This window comes from Planococcus citri, chromosome 2 (genome assembly GCF_950023065.1).
Source record: "Planococcus citri chromosome 2, ihPlaCitr1.1, whole genome shotgun sequence".
In the NCBI taxonomy this organism is placed as follows: domain Eukaryota; kingdom Metazoa; phylum Arthropoda; class Insecta; order Hemiptera; family Pseudococcidae; genus Planococcus; species Planococcus citri.
The window spans coordinates 57,858,191-57,880,097 of record NC_088678.1 but is presented as its reverse complement, the minus strand read 5'-3'; the positions used below and the strand labels follow the sequence as shown (position 1 = coordinate 57,880,097).

The following is a 21,907-nucleotide window of genomic DNA, read 5'->3' as shown; positions in this document are numbered from 1 at the left end:
TTAGAAACATGAAAATTGCCATTACCACATTCATTTCAGAATTTGAAAAAGTAGAAACAAAAAAGGCGTACACACCAGGTTTTTCTTCGGATAATATTTCAATAAAAGGTTCGTATTCCACGAAATTTTCATCACCGGAATGTTTTTCGTCTGGTTTCTCCAAATCAGTAAGAAGAGCTATCATATGTGGTAGCGTACCATTGGCAGTGTACGAATATTTAATATTCCATAAATCTTTCTTACTCAGTAATTTTAGTCTTTCTATTTTTTCTCCAGTTTCAACGGATTGTCTGATATCTTGTAAAATAGTATCGAAGGAAATGTTTTGGGCTATTTTCAAAGCTATTTCGTCTCTTTCTTCCTTTTGTAAACGTAAATGACTGATATCGGCGGTGTGTCCGATATGTATATCTAAATAATGGACTTCTATACCGTCTTCTTTCTCTATTTTCTTGATTTTGGCTGGGCAAACGCCATTTATTTTAGAAGATCCTTGAGTTCTTAGAGCTCGTTTACCTAATCCTTTAGGAACAAAATAACCCGAACGGTTGCAATAATAATACGTAGTTTTGATGTTTTTGGAACGCTGAGCTCCGCACGGTTGAACAAAACCTGTATTTGATGATGTTTCGATGTCTTTCTTCCATCGGGCAAATTCATCATTCGAAGCGAAGTGTAAAATTTCATAATTGCTTACTTCTTCTATATGGTGAAAATCGACTAGATGTTTTTCAACGTTGTTCCTCACTTTGCTTGAAAAATCACAAAGAGGACATTTCTGATCGAATTTTGGTTTAGTTTTCGATAGATCACTTTCGGCGTATACTTTGGGATGGAATTTTCTCAAGTGCACTTTGAAATTATACAGTCGAGAGTAATTTTTTTTACAAAATTTGCAAAACAGAGTATCCATGGTTCATTAATAAAAGTATTAACTTATTTTAAATTGAAAATTGAATCGCGAACAAGAAAATTAGAAATTGGAAACTGAAATTGACGCGTGATAACGTATTTTTTGATAAAACATATGTTTATACAGTTCGCGAATGATTTGTGCGAACTGGACAGTATCATATACAAATCGCAGGCAAATCGCCCAACATTCGAATTGAATTTTCTGATCTTTGAAGTTTGAATGCGCCGACTGATAAGAGTGACAAGAAAGAAACGAGTGAACTGTAAAACTGCTATTTTCCTCTCAAGATTTCAAAGGAATTTTCTGAGATTTCATAATTTCGAGCCTGCGAATAGTAAGTATTTGAATCAAACTATTCGTTGTGAAATACCGAGTACATGCGTTTATTTTAGAATACTATTCTTATCAAATTTTTTAGATTATGGCTGCTTCAATTGTAAGTCAAGAGTTAGATCCTTCAGTATTAGAAGGTCTCAGATTGCTACATTCCAAAGATCCTGATTCAACAGAACAACTTCGTCAACTATGGAAACAGTCAGTTCGAGAAAGGTATGGTAGTGAAAGAGAACCTGTCAGCGTTTTGAATAAAATCAATATTCCCTCTGGTTTGAAGAGAGAAGCTGGACACGAGGTAAATAAATTCACCTCCGGATTAGTAGTCTTTCGTTGAAAAGTATTAATGACTATTTCTCTCATTAGTCTAGCGATGATTTTCAATTGGAAACAAAGAAATCGAAACTAGAGGCTCCGAGTATATTTCATAAATCCGCTCCTGCGTCTCCTCAAGGTGGTTCTTCCAACGTATTCAGTTATAATATTACTGATGATATTGAAGTGCATGGTTCAAGCAGCGAAGAAGATAGTGACGATGAATCTCCGCTTGAAATACTCAACGCCGATGGAATATGTATGAAGTGCAAGTAAGTGAGATATCTGAAAATGAAAAATTAAAATAATCGCAAAATATTTAACAAAATTTGATATTTTGATACAGAGGTTCATCCTCGAGCCAGAATAATAAATTGGTGGAATGTGTGGATTGTCACAAGCATTATCATCAACAGTGTCATTTTCCTCCGATCACCGATATGGATTTGAGCGATCCTCGTTTTGTTTGGTATTGTTCGTCTTGCGAAGAAAATATTTCCACGACGACATCAAGTGTAAGTATTTCACTGAAGATGAAATCTACTATTTCGAGTACGTTGCTATTGTAATTTAAAAACTTTTGAACGAATAATTTTTTCTTTTTGCAGGATAAAAATAAATCATCGAGCTCTTCTCTAGGAATTACTAAAGCATCCGCAGCTTCTTCAAAAAGTCTTTCTTCATCATCTGTCAATAAAAGTTCTCGTTCTTACGGTAAGTTTAATTGCCATTAATTTATTCTCACTATTAAAATGATGAAATATATACCTTTCCTGAGATGAGAGATATTAGTCTTAATTATATTCTTCATTTTTCAGGGAATTCTTCTCATTCTAGCAGATCAGGAATTTCTTCTAGTAGCAACGGTAGTAGTAGCAGCAGTAAATTATCAACTAATTCTAGTCCGAAGCATTCTTCAAGTTCTAGTCATTTAATGAAGAGAAGAACATTGAAAAAACATGATAAAAGAAAATCATCTAAGTAACGTTCTGACTTTTGAAATTGATTGTAATGTTCTGAAAATTAACGTTTCTCCGTTGCAAATTTTTGGCTCCATCATGTCACTGAAAAATTACACGTTACACGTTCTTGTTATTTTTATATTTACTCGTATTTATATTTTGTGTAATTACCTAATTTATTATGTACATTATATTATTTTGTTATATCATTATTCGTTTGTGTACATTTTTATATTTATTCGTTCGGTTATTTATTTGTTTATTTATTTTATTAGTTTATATTTATTTCTATCCGTATCTATCTACCCACAGAGATTGTTAAAATTTGATTCTTTCACTCGTGAAATTGATTTAATGAGCAATTTTGGCAATATTATTCATATCTAGACTTCATCGTTGAATAAAATAAACAATTACCTACAACATATTCGAGATCTTTCTTCTTTGCCTTTCTCATCATAAAAATTCTGATTTGATCTTCACAAGTTCGTCATTGTACGTACTACGTAGGTGAAAAAGTTTACTAATAATAATACAAAGTATTGCATAGAATGAGTCGGTATTGATTTTTGATGGGGATGGGATGAGCTTTCAATTGGCAATGTTGGCATCAGGATGAAAAATACCAGATTACAAATGTGATTTTTGTTTCAATATTTAACAGGTACATAACATTACACGTAACTGCGTGAGTACTCGTATATAAAATGAATGGAGTAGAATTTAGATATTGTTTTATTCAATTTTTCCTTTTTCAATAACGATTAAAATTATATTTCTTTCTGGAAAATGGAACCCTGGAAACTTCGTTCATCATTCAGAACCTTAGAAAGTTCAACTATATACTTGTTGGATTGTTTCATATTCATAATTCATATCGATTTATTAATTCAATTTGAAATGTACATAGATTACAGTTACTTGTAAACTATTCATTTCACTTCATGCAACGCAATATTCGTCTCTAGTCACTACACGTATAATGTAGATTCAGTTCAGATAACAATCAACATTGTACCATCAACATAATGAAGAAGAAATTCATTTGTTGGCCCTGAAAAGGGCCGTTTTAGTTAACAGATGATAAGAACGTTTAAGCTCTTTCTCCACGGATTCTTCTTGCCAATTGAATATCTTTCGGCATGATGGTGACACGCTTAGCGTGGATGGCGCACAAGTTGGTATCTTCAAAAAGACCAACTAAGTAGGCTTCGCTGGCTTCTTGTAAGGCCATAACGGCAGAACTTTGGAAACGTAAATCGGTTTTGAAATCTTGAGCGATTTCACGAACCAACCGTTGGAATGGCAATTTACGGATCAGAAGTTCGGTGGATTTCTGGTACCGACGGATTTCACGAAGAGCGACCGTACCGGGACGATAACGATGAGGTTTCTTTACTCCTCCGGTGGCTGGTGCGCTTTTACGGGCAGCTTTGGTGGCCAATTGCTTCCTGGGAGCTTTACCTCCAGTGGATTTACGAGCGGTTTGCTTGGTACGAGCCATTTCGATGAGATTACGATTAAACGCAAAGAACACGATAGTACGTTGAAATGAAAACGAATGAGGAAATGAGATTGCGCAGCTGTATTTATATGATTCGCGCAACTGATATTTCAAAAGAAAAAATCTGATTGGCTGGCGGTTTTTTCAAAATCGACCAATTGCAATGCGCGTATGCTGGTTGATGTTTTGATTGGTTGCCGTGGTGCTCCTGTTGTATAACGTTCATTTTAACGTTGAATTTTAATTAAATTGAATTCTGTTGGTTATTAATTTTAGTAAAATTATGTAATTTATTACTACGATTGAGAAGAATAAAATGAATATGTGCTGTGAGTTCATTTTAATCATTTTACGTAAAAATAAAACCATATTCACTTCATCGTCAAAAACCACGTTAACGAACCCACAGTTCAACACTAGTAAGGTGATTTAAATATGGTCATTGTGAAGCTACATTTTTGAACTTCAGTTTGACACGTACGTATCGTTTCAAGCTCGAATTACAAAATAAGAAAAATAATTACGCAGATAATTAATGAATAATGATTACTGTCTATATGTATTTCACTCATCTGTTTATCTAATGAAAGAAAATATGAACGAGTTGCGTAATTATTTGTATGATGCCATTTGAACGTTTCACCTGAAATTATTGAATCACAATATGAAAAAAATCTACATAATTATACACACCTGAAAAAAAAATGGAATAGTTACTACTACTAGCGAATTGTTTAACGAGTCTTTGGCTAAAATTTTTAAATCAACTAAGCAAACTAATGAAATGCTTGTGAAAAAGTAATGCTGTAGTGGCGTGTGCTACAAACCAGCGTCTTGTGTGTGATGTGGTACTTCGATAGTTGATACCCTAGATGATCGCGTAAATAAAGTATAATTTTCATACGCATTTTACAAGTAATTCAGTAATTTTAATTTTTCAATTCTTCTGGAAACCGTTGATTTTAACATCAATTTACTCGTAATTAATACAAAATTCCCTCCATAAAGCTGGAAAATTGATTTAAAAACGTGATAATTAGACCAACGAATAGTATATATTTTCATCTGATCGTAACGAGTAACGACTTATATGATCACAATACTTCCCAATTCCCATTCGAAATTTTTTCCATTTCATTTATCTAATATCTATTGTCTTTGCTCATTTTTGAATTCTCAAACTCACCACTAAGGAAAGTGGAAACAAACAATTATGTACATCACAATTGAGAAGAAATATTATTGTTGGCCCTGAAAAGGGCCGTTTTGAATATCGAAGAAATACGCTTATTTCGAGCTGGTGTATTTGGTTACAGCTTTGGTGCCTTCGGAAACAGCGTGTTTGGCTAATTCACCAGGCAACAAAAGACGAACGGCGGTTTGAACTTCCCGACTAGTAATAGTCGATCTCTTGTTGTATTGAGTTAAACGGCTGGCTTCGGCGGCAATACGTTCAAAAATATCATTCACAAAACTGTTCATGATACTCATCGCTTTCGAGCTAACACCGGTATCAGGATGGACTTGCTTCAATACTTTGTAAATATACACAGCGTAGGATTCTTTCCTCTTCTTGTGTCTTTTCTTGCTGTCGTCTTTCTTGATGTTCTTTTGAGCCTTACCGGCTTTTTTCACAGCTTTACCAGTACTTTTTGGAGGAGCCATTACGAACAATGATAAAACTCACAGTAACACAATCAAACGAAATATGATGGCTCTCTACCGCGCTCTTGGTATTTATTCAAAAAGCACGAATTCTACGAGCCAATCAGAACGCGTGTTTGTGTAGCCCAGGTGTTCGAAGCCGTCAAGCGTTACAAACTCGTTTTCGTTGATGACGTGTTGTATACGACCGAATACTGCGTTCTGATTGGCTCGTAGAATTTCGCGATTTCATATATATACCGTTACGATTCTCAACATCATCATTCCAATTTCTACTGTTCGTTCGTGTACTTCAAGTTATATTACTTATTATTCATCATGTCTGGTCGTGGTAAAGGCGGTAAAGTCAAGGGAAAGTCAAAGACTCGTTCATCTCGTGCCGGATTACAATTCCCCGTTGGACGTATCCACAGATTGCTCCGTAAAGGAAATTATGCCGAACGTGTTGGAGGCGGTGCTCCAGTATACCTTGCCGCAGTTATGGAATACTTGGCTGCTGAAGTTCTGGAATTGGCAGGTAATGCCGCCCGTGACAACAAGAAGACTCGTATCATTCCGAGACATTTACAATTGGCCATCAGAAACGACGAGGAATTGAACAAATTGTTATCTGGCGTTACTATCGCTCAAGGTGGTGTATTGCCAAATATTCAAGCTGTTCTTTTACCCAAGAAGACCGAAAAGAAAGCCTAAGTTCTCTTCTCATTTCTAAAACGGCCCTTTTCAGGGCCACCACATGAATTTCTTCTCAAATTATGATTTGTACATGTTGTGAATTAAAAGGAAGAACGTGAAATCTGAAAATACTTGATCTAACATCGATGAATTGAGAATGAAACTGAAAATTCATGACTCGAAAGCTCGAAACGCTATACAGATAATACGTATTATCATGATCTGTATAAATTCGAGTATTTCATTTATCATGAAATATTCACGTAATGACGTAAACCGTTAATTTTGTTCCAATTTTCTTAGTTATAAGTCATAACACTCGTACTCAACACTTGAACTTATCATTTCTGACATCGGTTACATCTCAACTCTCGAGATCTTCAAAATTTTTTGCTTGTAGTGTGTGAGTTACAAGTTACGAGCTGTTAAAATTACTAGAATATCGATCTGTTCTGTTGATCATAGACACAAATTATTACTTTACTAATTACTTCTTATGAAAATTAGGTGAAATGTGGGTAACCGAAGTACGTTTTGATCTTAGTTCTGGTTCATTACTAAGTCTATAATATCATCATGCGAATATCATTTTTTGATTGAAAGGCAAAATACTTGATAGGCGATTTTCAGAAATATTCTTCAACGTTGCACACAAAATTCAAGCAATTGATTAATAGGTTTTGAGAATAGGCTTTTGAAACCTGGTAAATTTTTATTTTTCTCGTATCATTGACCCTTGGAGAAATGAAAAAATGTGAATATGATACAAAGGTTAGTTCCAAGAGATTATTAGAGTATTTAATTTTTACTTCTTTTGGCAATAACGAATGGCTTCATGCAAAGCTGAAAAAATGAGTCATTTTCTAGAATTTCCGTTAATTTCCCAAGTATACTGTATCATCACTTCATACAAACATACATCAAACGCCTTACCAAAACTCGCCGGAATTAACGTTATTTTGTAAAAATAGCGAATCGACCAATGAAATAGCAGTAACGCGGTGTAATGATTCAGTCGAGTGTTGTGCATTTTTTTCTCATCAAAATAAATCGAATAATGTATTACCTAATTTTATTGTATAGTCAAAATCTGACGTTAGGTGTTAGGTAAATCTAGTAAAACAAGGAGTCATTTTTACGAATCTTCGTTTATTTCTCTGGTTGAGTGGTCATCAATTCATTTAAATTATAAACATCCCACTCCTAACCAAAACTTTGGGGAGTTAACGTTACTTTATAAAGGTAACGAATCGACCAATGAAATAGCAGTAACTTGGTGTAATGATTCAGTCGAGTTTTGTATATTTTTTTCTCATCAAAATAGATCGAATAATGTATTACCTAATTTTATTTCATAGTCAAAATCGGACTTCAGGTAAATCTACTAAATAAACGAGTCATTTTTACGAATCGTTTATTTCTTTGGTCGAGTGGGTCATCAATTCATTTAAATTAAAAACATCGCACTCGTTACCTAAAGTTCTGGGAGTTAACGTTACTTTGCAAAAATAATGAATCGACCAATGAAAACGCGGTTCAATGATACGACCGAGCTTGGTCCATATTTTTGTTTCCCGATCAAATCGAATAATAAATTAAATTTGTAATTTCGAACAAAAGCTGATTTTTAAACGAAGTTAATATTAAGCCAGCAACAATTTTATTCCAAATTTGATAATTCATCGGCCAAATTTTATTGAAGTACCCATCTTAGTTTGTTCATTACGCGACTGTTTCTCATACGTGAGGATCGATGTAATTATGAATGATACCAACTTTGAGAATTTTATAATTGAAAAATTGATCTTGTTCAGTAATCTAATCTAATCTTATTTACATATTGAAAAAATGAAATAAATATGACGAACATGAAATTTTCTAGACCGTACTGTTTCATACGTTCGATTAAAAATGGAACATGGGCGTTAGCCAATCATATGATAGATAGAGAATGACATCGTAATTGACAATTTATTACTATCTGATAGTGTACCTATTTCAAATTCAATGGTTTCTCATTAAATTATTATTTATAAGGCTTTTGACGTATTGCGGGTTGCATATCGGTTCGCCTGAACTTTATCGGTTTGGTGGGCATTCTTATCAGTGAGTATCAAAATTTCATATTTTGAGCAATTTTCACAAGGTGTTTTTGAAATTTATAGCTTTTATTTAGTTTTTCCTCCAGTTTTAAACACTGTTAAATCCTGTGATGGAAAAAGATCCGCTCTTTGTCGAGGTTCAAAGACATTTTATCAACTTCTTTAAAACTCGACGAAGAGAGGATCTTTTTCCATTACAGGGTTTAACAGTGTTTAAAATTGAAGGAAAAACTAAATAAAAGCTATACATTTCAAAAACACCTCGTGAAAATTGCTCAAAATATGAAATTTTGATACTCACTGATAAGAATGCCCACCAAACCGATAAAGTTCAGGCAAACCGATATGCAACCCGCAATACGTCAAAAGCCTTATTTCATCGCTCATGTGAAAATCTGTTGAAAAAATACGATGAGTCACGGTTGCTCCTGTTCAGCTTGGCTCAGGAGAAACAGCATTTATTCGAAACTCGAATACTTATCGAGTATAGCTGTAACAATAAAATAAGCGAATGTAAAGAAAAAATTTATGACGTATCGACGCCATTTGCAATGTATATTTCTATGTCGTTCAATATCATCAACTGACATGAAAAGAAAACAAAAAACTTGGTTCTTTGAAATCGTTATGTTATAAAAATTCCTGATATTTTTTCAGCTCGATACGTTATGTTCTCACTCATTACGTGTAATCATTTTTGAACGGTAACATTTTCCATTTTCGTTCATGATTGATCATTAATTCGTACACTCACACAGCGAAGAAGAATTGCCCACTTTATTTTGATCCTCTAACACAACACAATGTTTTAACAAACATAATTGTAGAAGAAATAATATTGGTGGCCCTGAAAAGGGCCGTTTTAGAAAATACGATGGTTGCTTTTTGGAGTAAATTAACCTCCGAAACCGTACAAGGTTCTGCCTTGACGTTTCAAAGCGTATACGACATCCATAGCCGTGACGGTTTTCCTTTTGGCGTGTTCGGTATAGGTGACAGCATCACGAATTACGTTTTCCAAGAAAACTTTCAATACACCACGGGTTTCTTCGTAGATCAATCCAGAGATACGTTTCACACCTCCACGTCTGGCTAAACGACGGATAGCTGGTTTCGTGATACCTTGGATGTTATCACGTAACACTTTACGATGACGTTTGGCGCCTCCTTTGCCAAGACCTTTACCACCTTTACCACGGCCAGTCATGATGATAACTTGAAGATGCAAGTACACAACGAATAATACACAATTGAGAACTGAATACCGTAGGAACCGCGTCGCTCGTATTTATACTAATTTCAACTCAGCATGCGCGCATTTCATTGGCCAATAGCTATAACGATTTCGACCAATGAGAGAGCGTCATTTTGGTTAACGTATTTTTTCAACATGGGTACTGCGTGTTGCAGATCTCAGGTGTTTCATGCGCACGATCGCGAATACTTCGACTCATTTATTTTATTTTATTTTTTTCTCCTTGAATTTAACAGAAGTACAGAATTTTTTTAAATAATAATAATACAAGAAGTGTACAAATGACAACTGACACGAGAGTACGAGAGACGAGAGTGGAGTTTGAGATTTGAGTTGCAAGAATCTAATCGAATCAATTCGAACTTTGAAAATTATTACCGTTTCATTCAAGTTGTGTCTTGCGCTGGATTATTGCATAAAAGTTCATCGTATAACTTTTACGTTGAAACACAGTTCGAATGATTTTTCGTTCGCTTGTTTCAATTTGTGATTTGATAAACAACGCTAGAAAATGTTGCCACGCCGCATGAAATTTTCTTGTCTTTTGGCTTGCAATTACTCTATCTGAAATTTTTATAAAATAAAATAATCTTGAAATGTTGTATAAAGTAGATCGTATAAACGTACAAAATTAGTTCATAGTTTCACTTTGAAAAAATTTATGGAATAATTATCCTTCTTTATTTTTCGGTAATTTAGTTTGATTTCAATATGCAGGGATGAAATAAAGGGTTAGATTAGAATTAGAAGTAACCAAAATAGTTTAGTATTTCATTTCAACAGTTCAACACTATGCAAATTAGAATTACCTTACTCTTCATCATTTTCATTCTTCAAAAAATGAAAAAATCAAGGAAGGAATTTCTGTTAAGCAGTACGCCTGCTAATACTGCTCTCAGATTTTCAGTATCATTAGAAATTTTTCCAACGTTCATGTTCATCTCAAACAAAACACTTGTGTAGTCACAATGTGAAGAAATAATATTGGTGGCCCTGAAAAGGGCCGTTTTAAGAATTAGATGACCATCATCTAGGCTTAAGCCTTTTTGGTGATGGATTTCTTTGGTTTCTTCGCAACAGTTTTCTTCGGTTTCGGAGTTTTGGGTTTCTTGCTCGGAGTGGCTTTGGTTTTCTTCACTTTGCTCGGAGCTTTTTTCGGGGTAGCTGTGGCGGCCTTCGGTTTAGATGCAGCTTTGGGTTTGGCGGTTTTCTTCGCTGCAGCTGGTTTTTTGGCTGCTGCCTTAGCTTTCTTCGGTTTCGCGTCAGCTGATTTTTCCTTCTTGGGTGCGGCTTTCTTTTTGGGCGCAGCGGTCTTCTTTTTCGGTTCGGCTTTGGAGGCCAATTTGAACGAACCAGCGGCACCTTTGCCTTTGGTACGGATCAAAGTACCTTTTTCGACGGCGGATTTCAAGTACTTCTTGATGAACGGAGCGAGCTTTTCAGCATCTAATTTGTAAGTAGCGGTGATGGATTTTTTGATGGCTTGGAGCGAAGAACCACCACGTTCGTTCAATGTTTTGATAGCATTGTTGACCATGGAAGCAGTAGGCGGGTGGGTGGAAGCTTTCTTGGCGGTAGCTTTACCCTTGGCTGGGGTTTTGGTCTTCTTTTTCGGCGACGCAGCTACTGGAGTAGCGGGAACGGTTTCGGTAGTCGATTCAACCATGTTGATTTGTTGATGAACAAGTCGTAGAACACAATAAACGCGCAAATATCATGAGATAAGAGAACAGTAGTTGACGGTATGTTGAACGATGTTTGGTTATATACTCCGAAGTAATACCGTAACGGCGACCCCGTTTCGCGGCGCGCGAAAGTAATACCGTATAGAAGAAAATGTTTCTGTCTCATGCATTCGAATTGTGAAAGTTCGCTTTTCGTGTTTTACAACTTCGTTTATTTTATTATTTTGGTGAATAAAATGTTTAAATTTTCGCAAAATTTATTTCTACGTATTCTTCGAACATTAGAGAACGAAATGATATACGATTTGTGTACTTTCGACTTGAAATATCGATGTTCGTACATGTTTTCTGTAGGCATGTTGAGATCAAACTATTAGAACTCGCAAATAAAAACGTTTTAATTAAAAAAATTGATCGTAAAATTTATTTAAATAATGTTTTCATATAATCGGCAACCTTTGTAGATAACGAATATATAAAAATTATTAATTTCCGTTGCGTTTTAACGGGTTAAAAAAATTATTTCTTTGGTCGCTTAAACACAAATTTTTGCACCTTCGACACCAAGCAAATTATACTTCTTCAGTGTATATAATTTTTTAAAATGTGTTTTCACTTTTTTTCAGAAATTTAATGCAGCGAAATTTGTTTTATATGCGTTCAGAAACTAATTTCTTCAAAAGAAACCATCAAATGGAACATTTATTTAGTTTTTTTTGATAAATTGCAGGGTATTTCAACTCATTGTATGCGTGCGTATGCAATAAACATGTTGACAAATTTTCAAAGCTGATTTATGAAATTTTTGAATGATGGGTGATATATTTTCAGATTGAATAGAATATTTTACTCATGCTGAAGATTTTTTTAATTTTATAGATAAAATTGGACCCGAGTGAGCGCAATTAAGAGAACTATGATTACAGTGAAATAGGTGCAATTAAGTAGAAGAGTATCGTGTTATCTGCTGGAGGTGACTTTAAAAGAATAATTATTTAAAATTTTTTACAGCTTTTGAATTCGATTAATGATGAAATTTTATTTTCTGGTTTTATCACAAATCACAAAAATATTGATTTTCTATATTAAATTCATATTTTTTTTTTCAGAGATAATCATTTTCAACAAAGATGTCATTATGCTATAAGGTAGGTAGGTAGGCTATGTAGCGTGACAAAGAATTTTATATTTTGAAAATGTTTTCAATTCGGAGGGAAAAATCAGATGTGATGTATTAATTATCGATTTTTAAAAATTACCTGCGTCAAAAAAGTTTACAGAATTATGTTTACGTACATCAAATCAGAGTTTGTATATGATTGAGTATGCATACTGGTACCTATGGCAAAAAATATTCGTTGATCTCGCAGCAATGTAATTAAATTATTTTGTTTCTTTTGTTATTTAAAACAAATTGTTTCTAGTTTCTTTTTTAAATTTTCATTTTATGATCTACAAACTTGACCATTATGACCTGATATTATCCTATTATGAATTGATTACGTGAATACGTGCCTACGTGTACGCCTACTCTCTAAATTTAAAGCAGTCAATTTCACTGCTTAGCAGTCACGACATTTTGCCTTTTTAAAGCAGTAGTTTTTTTTTTACTGCAAAACAGTGAAAAATTACTGAATTGGTCAGTCAAAATGATTTTTTACTGACCAATTCAGTAATTTTTCACTGTTTTGCAGTAAAAAAAAACTACTGCTTTACAAAGGCAAAATGTCGTGACTGCTAAGCAGTGAAATTGACTGTTTCAAATTTAGAGAGTAGATATCTATGTATCATTGATCTCTACAACCATGCATGAAAATTGCTACAAAAGTAACATTACCATCATTTTAAAATGGTTTTGTGAATATAGGATATGCTCACTCCCAAAGTAGGTAGTTTGTTGCTTTTAGACCCGCTGTCCCGCGTTCGTTCTTAAATCCTTTATACCTGTAACTCGAGACAGTGAAGGCTTTTATTTTGTTGCTGTATTTTGGCGGCAATTTTGGAGATTGTACAATGTACATGGTAAATATTCCTATGTTTAGTTTTATTCCTCTGTTTTTTCAATTTTTATAAAATTTTAATCGAGATAAAATAGAAATAATTTTTATTTGATCAGTTTTTTTTTAAATAGGTACCCAACTTTTTAAATATCGTTTACGAAGTTTTATTTTTCTCTTGGAACAATGTTATGCTTTTTTTTAGATCTCTGGTAGGCCATTGGCTAGCTCTCAAAAAAAGCTTGAGCCTGGGGAAATCCCCCTTTCCTTCTGCACAGAAATTCATTTGGTTTTAAATTTTGAAAATTAGATGGTGAAAGAATAAAAAATTTTCGACACATCCAATTTTTTATTTCTACTTCATCGATTCGACAAATCTTCAGTTTTACATCATCTGAGTTGAAATCTCATACTGAAAAAAAATAGGTAGGTAAAGTAGGTAAAATTAATGCACCTAAGTACATGAAGTTTTTATTTTTCAACTAAACGAGCAGGAATAGAACCTATAGGTATGGGTAATTTTTCTTTATAGGTACCTATGTAATAATTGTGACGCGGCCAGCGATACCATACCATATGTCGGCAAAAATTTTTTTCGTTTATCGTTTTATTGTGGTTTCTGGTAGTGTTTTTCTTCCTCTTTTCAATGGTGCAAACAGATTTTCAAAATATTAAAATCTGACAAATTTTCAAAATTTCAAAGTTGCGTATTTTTTGAAATTCAAAAACCAAAATTCTGAGAAAAACGTGTTTGAAAGTTTGGGTTATTTTTGTAACATTTTTAAATTTTTTTTTTTTTTTTTGATTTTCTTCATCTTTTAATGGTTTTACATCATAATATTTTTTTTGACATTTTTTTATGAAAAGCACTTTTGTAAAACCGGTTTTTCACCACTAAAACGACGTGTTTGAGATCGGTGGGTACACCCATTCCAAAGACAAGTATAGGCTTCATAGTATATGAATCGACAAAAAATTTTTTTTTGATATTTTCTGACTTTTTCCATGAAAACGCGATTATCTCAAAAAAAAGTTTTCCGACATATGGTATGGTATCGCTGGCCGCGTCACAATTATTGATGTTTACCTATTCAAATGAATTAATCTAACTACTCATCCATCTTTGTGAAAGGAAATTGGTACCTAATCAAATAATAATTATACCAATGATCCTACAAACTAAATTGTAGGCATTTTTTTTTTTTTTTTTTTTGTAAATAGGTACCTAGGTACTACTTACAGTCGAAAATTCGTCCCTGAATTGTGCAAGTTAATGTTGGTTACAGGTCACCAGAAATCCAATTCAAAAATAATTCCTACCCATAAATATACTTATTTGATATTTATTTTTCAGAAATAAACCTTAAATTACAAGTACAACTTTTATCCAATAGTAAACCACAAGGAGGTATGGAATAGAATAAAGAATGAATTTTTGACGATTCCGCGTTATCGTCTTTTTTCAACAATTCCTCCACAGAATACGAGCTTTTTTTCATATTCGATGCATTTCGTGAAACGCTTTCATGCGGAGGAGGTTTTTCCGAAATTTGTAACGTCAGCGAGTCTCTTTTGGTGGTAGATTCGAAGAAGTCGTCTTTTTGATGAGTATCGACTTGTCGATATGGTAACTGTTGTTCTTGAATAGTGTAATTTGGTTGAATATGTTCGGTACTGTTGCTTATCCAGTTATACTGACAGATATTTGTTTGATTAGCGTAATAAGATCGTGACCGTTCGAGGTAAATATTGCTTTGCAGATCTGTATTTAATTTTTCCATGTTTTTATCGTAATCTGAAATGAAAAGTGCGAATAATAATATTTTATTTAGTTTTAAGGGTACCTATAGAATATCTAAAAGATGAAATACTTATATCTTCAATAATACTCACTGTTACGTGTGTTTTGACTGTTGCGAAGCATCTTATTCACTGATGGATTATTGGTTGCTGCGAAATTAGGATCCCAATTAGTTTGACCTCGTAAATGATTTCTAATTTCCCACGAAAATAGCGTCGGATTTTCTTGCTTACATCTGAATATTTTTTTCACCATTGTTGTCGCATTCACACTATGCTGAAATACGAGTAGGTAATAAGAAAAATGTCAATAGATACATATTTCGTTAAAACCACTTTAACAACAGAGATTCTCCTATGAGCTAACATCATTTTTAAAAACTACCGTTGATAAACATTCGATTTGAAGAACTACGGTTAAACTTAAAATTTCCTACTCAAAGTACATGTACCAATTTAAAAAGTTCAAAAATTGTTGAAATTTCTTTCAGTTAAATTGAAGAAAATTGATCAGAAATTGCATAAAATATCGTGAAATCTTATTCAAACTACGTGCCTAATGAAAAGATCGTTGAATCAGTCATTCTTTTTCTAGAACTACATACGTTGAAACTCTTTTAATCTCCTTCCAACTCTTTTTTAAAAGCATTTGAACATTATAAAAAAGTAAGCACTGGACCCTTTGATGCCCCAAAGTAATTCTCGTCGAATTGAAAAATTTTCAAGTGAAAAGTTGGACTGAAAAATAGGGTCGTGATTGTAATTGAAAACAAAATTGAATTCAAGCCATCATCATCACACAGAACGATTACTCTACAGAAACAATACACCAAATAAAATGTAAATTTGTTACAAAATTTAATCACTGGAACCATTTTTGAATTTTCTGCTGCTATGGGGTAATTTTTTTTTAGAATTCACAAAGAAAAAATGCAAACTCACCTTTACTCGATTTTTTTCAAACCTTTGACATCTCACAAAAAAAAATTTTCACATGTCAACAAAATTGAATTGAAATGGGATCAGAATTTCGAAAAATGATTTAAAAATTTTAAAATTTAGAAAAAATTTGAAAAAATTGGATAAAAAAATCATTTTAGAATTAGAAGGTTTAGACAAAATTATAATAAAAAATTAACGTTTTTTATTTAAAAAAAAAAAAAAAAAAAAAAACTACAACAATTTTCATGTTTTATTGAGAAAGATTTCCAATTTAGATAAAACAAAAATTTGGAGAAAATGAGGTTATCAAGCATCTCATTTCAATGAAATTAATGAGATCAAAGGGCAGAAATAATGAGTTTTTGACTTTTGGGTTTAGATTCAAAATCAAGATCTTTTAAAGACTTCTATTAACGAAAAATTTCAGAATTTCTCGTTCAAGACTTCAAGTCACAATGAATAGGTACTTCTTTTAGATCTTACGGAGATCCTTTTATTTTATTTCTGACTCAAAATCTCAACTTTTTTACCAAGTACTTGGTTAACTACCCGTATTTTTCAACCCAGAGACAGCATTCACAGGTAGGTAGGTAGGATGTGTACCTAGACCTACATATTTTACCCGTTTTTTTAAAAGTTGGAACATGTTTCATTTTTTTTCAAATTTAAGGAAATAGGTATGTGAAGTATGCTAGCTGTACCTCAAAAACAAAAGTTTTTACTTATTTTTTTCATTTTTTTTTTTTTTTTTTTTGTACAAGACGTTTAAAAACTAGAAAAATAAGATACGACAAAATTTCCATAAATTGAGCGACATTTTTCGAAAGCTGTTAAAAAATGTATTGAAATACCTATCACGAGAACAGTTGGAAACGATGGAAACATCGTGAAATTTGAGCGAAGTTTTTCAAATAATAATGCCTGAAATATTTAAATGAGATTTTGCAAAAATTACCGACATGAAAAAATGTTTTGTTGCTGGGGTACTCCATAAGCCGAATTAACAGTATAATTTTGAATCAATTAAAAAACCAAAAAAATTCAGTCTTCGATAATTGAATGAAAACTGTACAAAATTATAGGTAGGTATAGGCATCATTGAAAATAAACCAAGTTTTAAGAATTTTCAATCATTTGTCGTATTATCATATTTCTATGTATATCTAGGGTTTGGATTTTACTACTAAGAGGACTCCCCCTCCGCTTTCGTTCACAAAATGAAGTGAAAAACATATTATTCGCTTCAAGCATAATAAGCCTACCTAGTACTTAAATTACGTATTAGCTTAATGGATTGATGGTTGTGTAGGCCTAAATTCAACTAGGTCTAGGTAGGTATACATAGGTATTCAAAAAAAATTTCTCAAAATCTTCAATAAAATTGTTACCTTATTCTTATTACCGCCGATCGATCCAGGTTTTATTGAACCAGTTTCGTAAAATCTGGTCAAAATTTTTGAAACGCAACCATGAGACACGAGGAGCTGTCTAGAAATATCGCAAGGCCGTACGCCCATTAGAGCTAATTCTACAATTCGTCTTCGAACACAATCAGGTAATGGACGTCCATTCACAAAAACACCGCCTAATTGATTAACACCGGCTTGTCCTAAAATAAACGTGTTTTAGATTAATTGTGGGTTTTATTCGCGTTCGAAAAAAACAAAAAAAAAAAGGCAAAAGGATATAATTTTAAATTTATTAAGTATAGAAAATGCACTTTTAACAACATTTTCGTAAGTATTTTCAAATGTCGTTAGATATACATATTAGACCACAAGAGACCTATTTTCAAGGTGTAGAAAACGTAGTTACGCTTAACACTTTCTTTAAAATATATTTTACACCTTTTTTTCAACCTGAAAGATATTATATTTAAATTAATGAGGTGATTTTGTGGAAGGGTGTTATTAATTTTTATATGCTTACTAGACCACCCTTCTGGATGAACAGACACTTTAGTTTCAACAACTTATATGTACCTACTTAGACACCTAACTATATGGGTGGTGGTTGTTAAAGGTGCCTTAATTAGTGTTAGAAAAAGAATAAACCTATGTAAAGTGTTAAGTTGGTTATAATGTATTATTTTTGAAAATCATTAGTAGGTAGGTATAGGTTAGTAGTAAGAGGTAAATACTTACTCACCTGTATGGGGCATGTTCAGAAATGAACGCAAACGTTCATGGAAATTTTCCTGGAATACCTTGTTCAAGTAGATGAATGATGAATACCGTTCTGTAAATTTTGATAAGAAAATGTATATATTTGTTCAAGTTTTAAAATAAAAACCAGAGAAAATTAAATTGAGATTAGACTACGACTGAATTTTTTTCATTTTTAATTTATGTAGGTGCTGTGGAATAGGTATTCCTTTTTTAAAACTGCCTCGCGTTATTTTTTGGTGGTCGATCGGGTTAAAGCGTGATCCCAAGGGAGCAACTATCGGCGACACAGGCCATCGAATCTGTCACCTAACTAATGACACGCTATGTTGCATACCATAATTATTGCCACTCCAAACAAATATCGTGTTTATTTTTCAACCCCTTTATGCGAACTACGCAATGGGCAAAGGGTGGAAACCAATAACCACGTTACTTACGCTCCGTTAAATTTAAATAGGAAATATATGTGTATTTCATGGTGTGAATAATTCGAAGATTTCAACAGGGCAAATTTCGCGCATATTGGCATATTGCGAATCTCGCGCAATTTTTGCAGCAGGTAGATTTCGTTGAATTGAAAAAAATACACACGAGGATATTTGGTTAAATTTTTTCCAATGCTCATTTGTCGATGTGTAAGTTAAGTATGCTCGAAAAATTGTTTTCGCAAACGTTTTTTTATAAGCTATTCTTTGTATTTCAAATCACAATTTGATATTTCTATAAAATAATGAAAGTGGCGAGTGATAGAAAATTTAAGAAAATTGGATTTTTTTTCCGACACAAATCGACATAGACTCTAAAATTGAATAGTCTACAATTGAGTGTGAAGTTCATGATAGTTGATAGGTGGATGCCTATGCGATAGGTAGGCCAAATGTTGCGTATAAACAAAAATTATTTTACATTTTAAAAATCTATGAGGGTAAACATAAAAAATTAATCAATTTTTCAATCCATAGGTATCTAAAGACATGTTTATGGTCAGCTGAATCGGTTCAAGGAGTTTTTAATTGGTACGCAAAATTGTTTGCCAAGTTCTAAAAGTTGGATTTTGGAAGAACATTTTTTCAAATGCGAAGTTTTTTCAGAGAATCTGCACATTTTATTGGGTACTAAACTGGAAAAATTGGCGAATATTGCGTTCCAAGATGAAAAAAAGCAATAGCAGAGATATGCAAAATGTAGATACGAAAGTCGATTTTTCGAATTCACCTGTTTTTACCACTCTCCAGAAAATGGGAGAGAGCATGAAAATACAGGAATTATATCAATTTTCAGAATTTTTCGAATGTAGACATCTATATTTAAGAGTGACTTCGCTATTGGGGGGGGGGGAGAAAAGGAAAAAATTTACAGTCGTCTGAATCCTCTTAATTGAATCAAGTCGGCTGGAATCGTCTCATTCATGAACTCATGATTCATCTGTATGCCAGTAACTTGAAGTAGGTAAGTAGAAATTGTCCCTCATCTTTAAACCAACGTTTTTCAAAAAATTCTCAGTGTCATTTCGCTCAGGCAAATTACAAGCTTTCTACGCTACCCTTTTTAAATGAGAAACTCGCAATTATTTTTATTGATACTTAATTCAGTCGTCCGATTTGCATCCCTGTTCCTCTTTCGAGAAAATCACCTTTGGTGACTTTATTTTAAGCGACCAAAACTCGTATTTCAACAGAATTTTTTATCCTGTGAACAGGGCTCTTTCCTACTAAACGTTATATCCATTTTCAATTTTTTCGCGATGCTTCTATTTCTAAATTGAGTTTTGGGGGGATGAGAAACTTCACAGTTCATTTTTTAAAATTGAATGTCGACTTGTAATGTAAATCATTCATTCAGCTATACAGAAGTCGTCTGGTTACATTCAACTGTAGGTAGTACGTACTCGAGGAGACAAACAAAAAACGTTATTATGATAAGTTGCCTATCTTGTAAAATGAAGGCGCTACGTGCTCTGCAAAATCGGAAATTTCCCAATTTTGAAAAATTTATCACAAATAAGAAAATGTATAAATCATTGAAATGATGCCCCTAACCCATAGTACTCGGGTGGACGAACAGAACTTGATATTATAACCAATTGCCTATATCTTCAAAATTGAAGAGGCAAACCTGATTCAAAATTTCCAAATTTCGAGTGCCCCAAATTTGAGTTTTGAAATTGTGCTTGCCCCTTCAATTTTGAAGATGGGCAATTGGTCATGATAACATTTTTTTTGTTCATCCACTCAAGTACTATGGATTAGGAGCATTATTTAAATGATACAAACATTTTCTTACTGTCTGAAAATTGAAGAAATTACCCCATTTTTGAACTAAAATTTACCTGTTTTAAAAAATTCTTCTAAAATAAGAAAATGTTTGAATCATTTAAATGATGCCACTAACCCATAGTACTCGAGTGGACGAACAAAAAATATTAGTATGACCAATTGCCTATCTTCAAAATTGAAGGGGCAAGCACAATTTCAAAACTCAAATTTAGGGCCCTCGAAATTTGGAGATTTTGAATCAGGTTTGCCCCTTCAATTTTGAAGATAGGCAATTGGCCATAATAACATTTTTTGTTCATCCACTCAAGTACTATGGGTTAGTGACATCATTTGAATGATTCAAACATTTTCTTATTTTTGATAAATTTTTCAAAATTGGTAAATTTCCGATTTTGCGGAGCACGTGGGCCCCTTCATTTTACAAGATAGGCAACTTATCATAATAACGTTTTTGTTCGTCTCCTCGAGTACTATCTACACTTGAATTTAACCAGACGACTCCGGATTTATCCTGTATAGGTAGTTGAACTGCGATAAAATGCACTCTCTATTTTCGTGACTAGATTTTGCTCAATTTTTCAAAACTCAATTTTTTACTGTTTTTTTATTTTTAAAAAAAATTGTAGATTGCACGGTGCAAAAATAAGTAGGTAGGCCTATCTAGGAAGGTAATTGTTTGAAATTTAATTAAATCATTATACGAAAAGAAAGGAAATGGGATAATTTTTGACTCGCTGAATGGATTCATTCTTATCAGATCTATATTATTTTGTACACAAAATGTATTATTGGTAACTCTGATAAAGAAGTTGACCGAAAGGAGCCGTCCTTAAAGCAAAAAATTGAAAATTTAATTCTTTTGCATCATCACTCATCAGTCCTAACCAACAAAAAAAATTGTTTCCTACTAAAAATAATGGGAAAATCAGTTTAAAATCCGATTTTTATGTGTACGTAATAATCAAAGGCAGTGAAAGAATTTATGACAAATTCCACTTGTGCACACTGCATAGAAACAAAACAGAAAAAAGTGAGAAAAAGTAAGTAAAATGAAATTTTATGCAATAAAATTACAACGTGAATTAAAAATTAATGTTAATGGAATAAAAAATAATCACTCAACTTACCTCGAAAATGTTGATAAATCCTTTTCAAATTAATCAATTCGAACAAGACATCAAAAAACTTTCAACCAGCGTGTGTAAATCGTAAATCGTAAATCGCGAGCGTAGCGCATCTTCAAATGATTAATATTTAACAGATATCGAGAAAAAGGGTTGTAATGCGTATTTCCGCCAACCAAGCGTGTTTT

At 33.0% G+C, this 21,907-nt stretch overlaps 8 protein-coding genes across 11 annotated transcripts in view; 2 read left to right on the top strand and 6 right to left on the bottom strand.

Annotated features, from left to right (window-relative positions):
• The window catches only part of LOC135836652 (uncharacterized), a 31,336-nt gene extending 30,271 nt beyond the window's left edge, over nucleotides 1-1,065 (bottom strand). For all 3 annotated transcript variants that reach the window (XR_010557070.1, XR_010557071.1, XM_065351621.1), the window contains exon 1: nucleotides 76-1,065. Coding sequence is in view for 1 of the 3 variants with exons in the window: in XM_065351621.1 (XP_065207693.1) it covers nucleotides 76-913 (838 nt within the window). In the remaining 2 variants the exon portion in view is untranslated. The remainder of the gene's footprint in view (nucleotides 1-75) is intronic.
• Nucleotides 1,066-1,102: 37 nt separating this feature from the next.
• On the top strand, nucleotides 1,103-2,953 carry LOC135836653 (integrator complex subunit 12-like). Of its 2 annotated transcripts, none has more exons than XM_065351622.1 (6): nucleotides 1,103-1,250; nucleotides 1,335-1,547; nucleotides 1,616-1,836; nucleotides 1,911-2,079; nucleotides 2,173-2,278; nucleotides 2,383-2,953. In XM_065351622.1, the coding sequence occupies exons 2-6, from the start codon at nucleotides 1,338-1,340 to the stop codon at nucleotides 2,547-2,549; spliced, it is 873 nt and encodes a 290-aa protein (XP_065207694.1). In that variant the 5' UTR covers nucleotides 1,103-1,250; nucleotides 1,335-1,337; the 3' UTR covers nucleotides 2,550-2,953. The 2 variants fall into 2 exon arrangements, with proteins under 2 accessions (XP_065207694.1, XP_065207695.1); XM_065351623.1 differs by having other exon boundaries at nucleotides 1,127-1,250; nucleotides 1,309-1,547.
• Nucleotides 2,954-3,093: 140 nt separating this feature from the next.
• On the bottom strand, nucleotides 3,094-4,454 carry LOC135836658 (histone H3). The gene has a single exon (XM_065351630.1). The coding sequence runs from the start codon at nucleotides 4,028-4,030 to the stop codon at nucleotides 3,620-3,622; it is 411 nt and encodes a 136-aa protein (XP_065207702.1). The 5' UTR covers nucleotides 4,031-4,454; the 3' UTR covers nucleotides 3,094-3,619.
• An 815-nt stretch (nucleotides 4,455-5,269) lies between these two features.
• LOC135836660 (histone H2B-like) lies at nucleotides 5,270-5,752 on the bottom strand. The gene has a single exon (XM_065351633.1). It carries the CDS (start codon nucleotides 5,693-5,695, stop codon nucleotides 5,318-5,320), a length of 378 nt encoding a protein of 125 aa, XP_065207705.1. The 5' UTR covers nucleotides 5,696-5,752; the 3' UTR covers nucleotides 5,270-5,317.
• Nucleotides 5,753-5,949: 197 nt separating this feature from the next.
• On the top strand, nucleotides 5,950-6,430 carry LOC135836661 (histone H2A). Its single transcript, XM_065351634.1, has one exon. The coding sequence runs from the start codon at nucleotides 6,014-6,016 to the stop codon at nucleotides 6,386-6,388; it is 375 nt and encodes a 124-aa protein (XP_065207706.1). The 5' UTR covers nucleotides 5,950-6,013; the 3' UTR covers nucleotides 6,389-6,430.
• Nucleotides 6,431-9,310: 2,880 nt separating this feature from the next.
• LOC135836663 (histone H4) lies at nucleotides 9,311-9,818 on the bottom strand. The gene has a single exon (XM_065351635.1). The coding sequence runs from the start codon at nucleotides 9,677-9,679 to the stop codon at nucleotides 9,368-9,370; it is 312 nt and encodes a 103-aa protein (XP_065207707.1). The 5' UTR covers nucleotides 9,680-9,818; the 3' UTR covers nucleotides 9,311-9,367.
• An 893-nt stretch (nucleotides 9,819-10,711) lies between these two features.
• LOC135836655 (histone H1B-like) lies at nucleotides 10,712-11,457 on the bottom strand. Its single transcript, XM_065351625.1, has one exon. It carries the CDS (start codon nucleotides 11,391-11,393, stop codon nucleotides 10,764-10,766), a length of 630 nt encoding a protein of 209 aa, XP_065207697.1. The 5' UTR covers nucleotides 11,394-11,457; the 3' UTR covers nucleotides 10,712-10,763.
• A 2,120-nt stretch (nucleotides 11,458-13,577) lies between these two features.
• LOC135836637 (paired box protein Pax-6-like) lies at nucleotides 13,578-21,907 on the bottom strand. Its single transcript, XM_065351591.1, has 5 exons — nucleotides 21,723-21,907; nucleotides 18,300-18,389; nucleotides 17,540-17,760; nucleotides 15,303-15,486; nucleotides 13,578-15,204 (listed from the first exon to the last, which is right to left on the bottom strand). The coding sequence occupies exons 2-5, from the start codon at nucleotides 18,310-18,312 to the stop codon at nucleotides 14,753-14,755; spliced, it is 870 nt and encodes a 289-aa protein (XP_065207663.1). The 5' UTR covers nucleotides 18,313-18,389; nucleotides 21,723-21,907; the 3' UTR covers nucleotides 13,578-14,752.

Excerpts from the sequence above, each read along its gene's own strand:
- LOC135836653 (XM_065351622.1), top strand. The coding sequence starts at position 1,338 with ATGGCTGCTTCAATTGTAAGTCAAGAGTTAGATCCTTCAGTATTAGAA. Across the intron at positions 1,837-1,910 it reads GGAATATGTATGAAGTGCAA|AGGTTCATCCTCGAGCCAGA; the intron begins GTAAGTGAGATA and ends ATTTTGATACAG. Across the intron at positions 2,080-2,172 it reads TTTCCACGACGACATCAAGT|GATAAAAATAAATCATCGAG; the intron begins GTAAGTATTTCA and ends TTCTTTTTGCAG.
- LOC135836658 (XM_065351630.1), bottom strand. The coding sequence starts at position 4,030 with ATGGCTCGTACCAAGCAAACCGCTCGTAAATCCACTGGAGGTAAAGCT.
- LOC135836660 (XM_065351633.1), bottom strand. The coding sequence starts at position 5,695 with ATGGCTCCTCCAAAAAGTACTGGTAAAGCTGTGAAAAAAGCCGGTAAG.
- LOC135836661 (XM_065351634.1), top strand. The coding sequence starts at position 6,014 with ATGTCTGGTCGTGGTAAAGGCGGTAAAGTCAAGGGAAAGTCAAAGACT.
- LOC135836663 (XM_065351635.1), bottom strand. The coding sequence starts at position 9,679 with ATGACTGGCCGTGGTAAAGGTGGTAAAGGTCTTGGCAAAGGAGGCGCC.
- LOC135836655 (XM_065351625.1), bottom strand. The coding sequence starts at position 11,393 with ATGGTTGAATCGACTACCGAAACCGTTCCCGCTACTCCAGTAGCTGCG.
- LOC135836637 (XM_065351591.1), bottom strand. Across the intron at positions 15,487-17,539 it reads TCGGCGGTAATAAGAATAAG|CATAGTGTGAATGCGACAAC; the intron begins GTAACAATTTTA and ends CTCGTATTTCAG. Across the intron at positions 15,205-15,302 it reads CAGTCAAAACACACGTAACA|ATTACGATAAAAACATGGAA; the intron begins GTGAGTATTATT and ends TTTTCATTTCAG.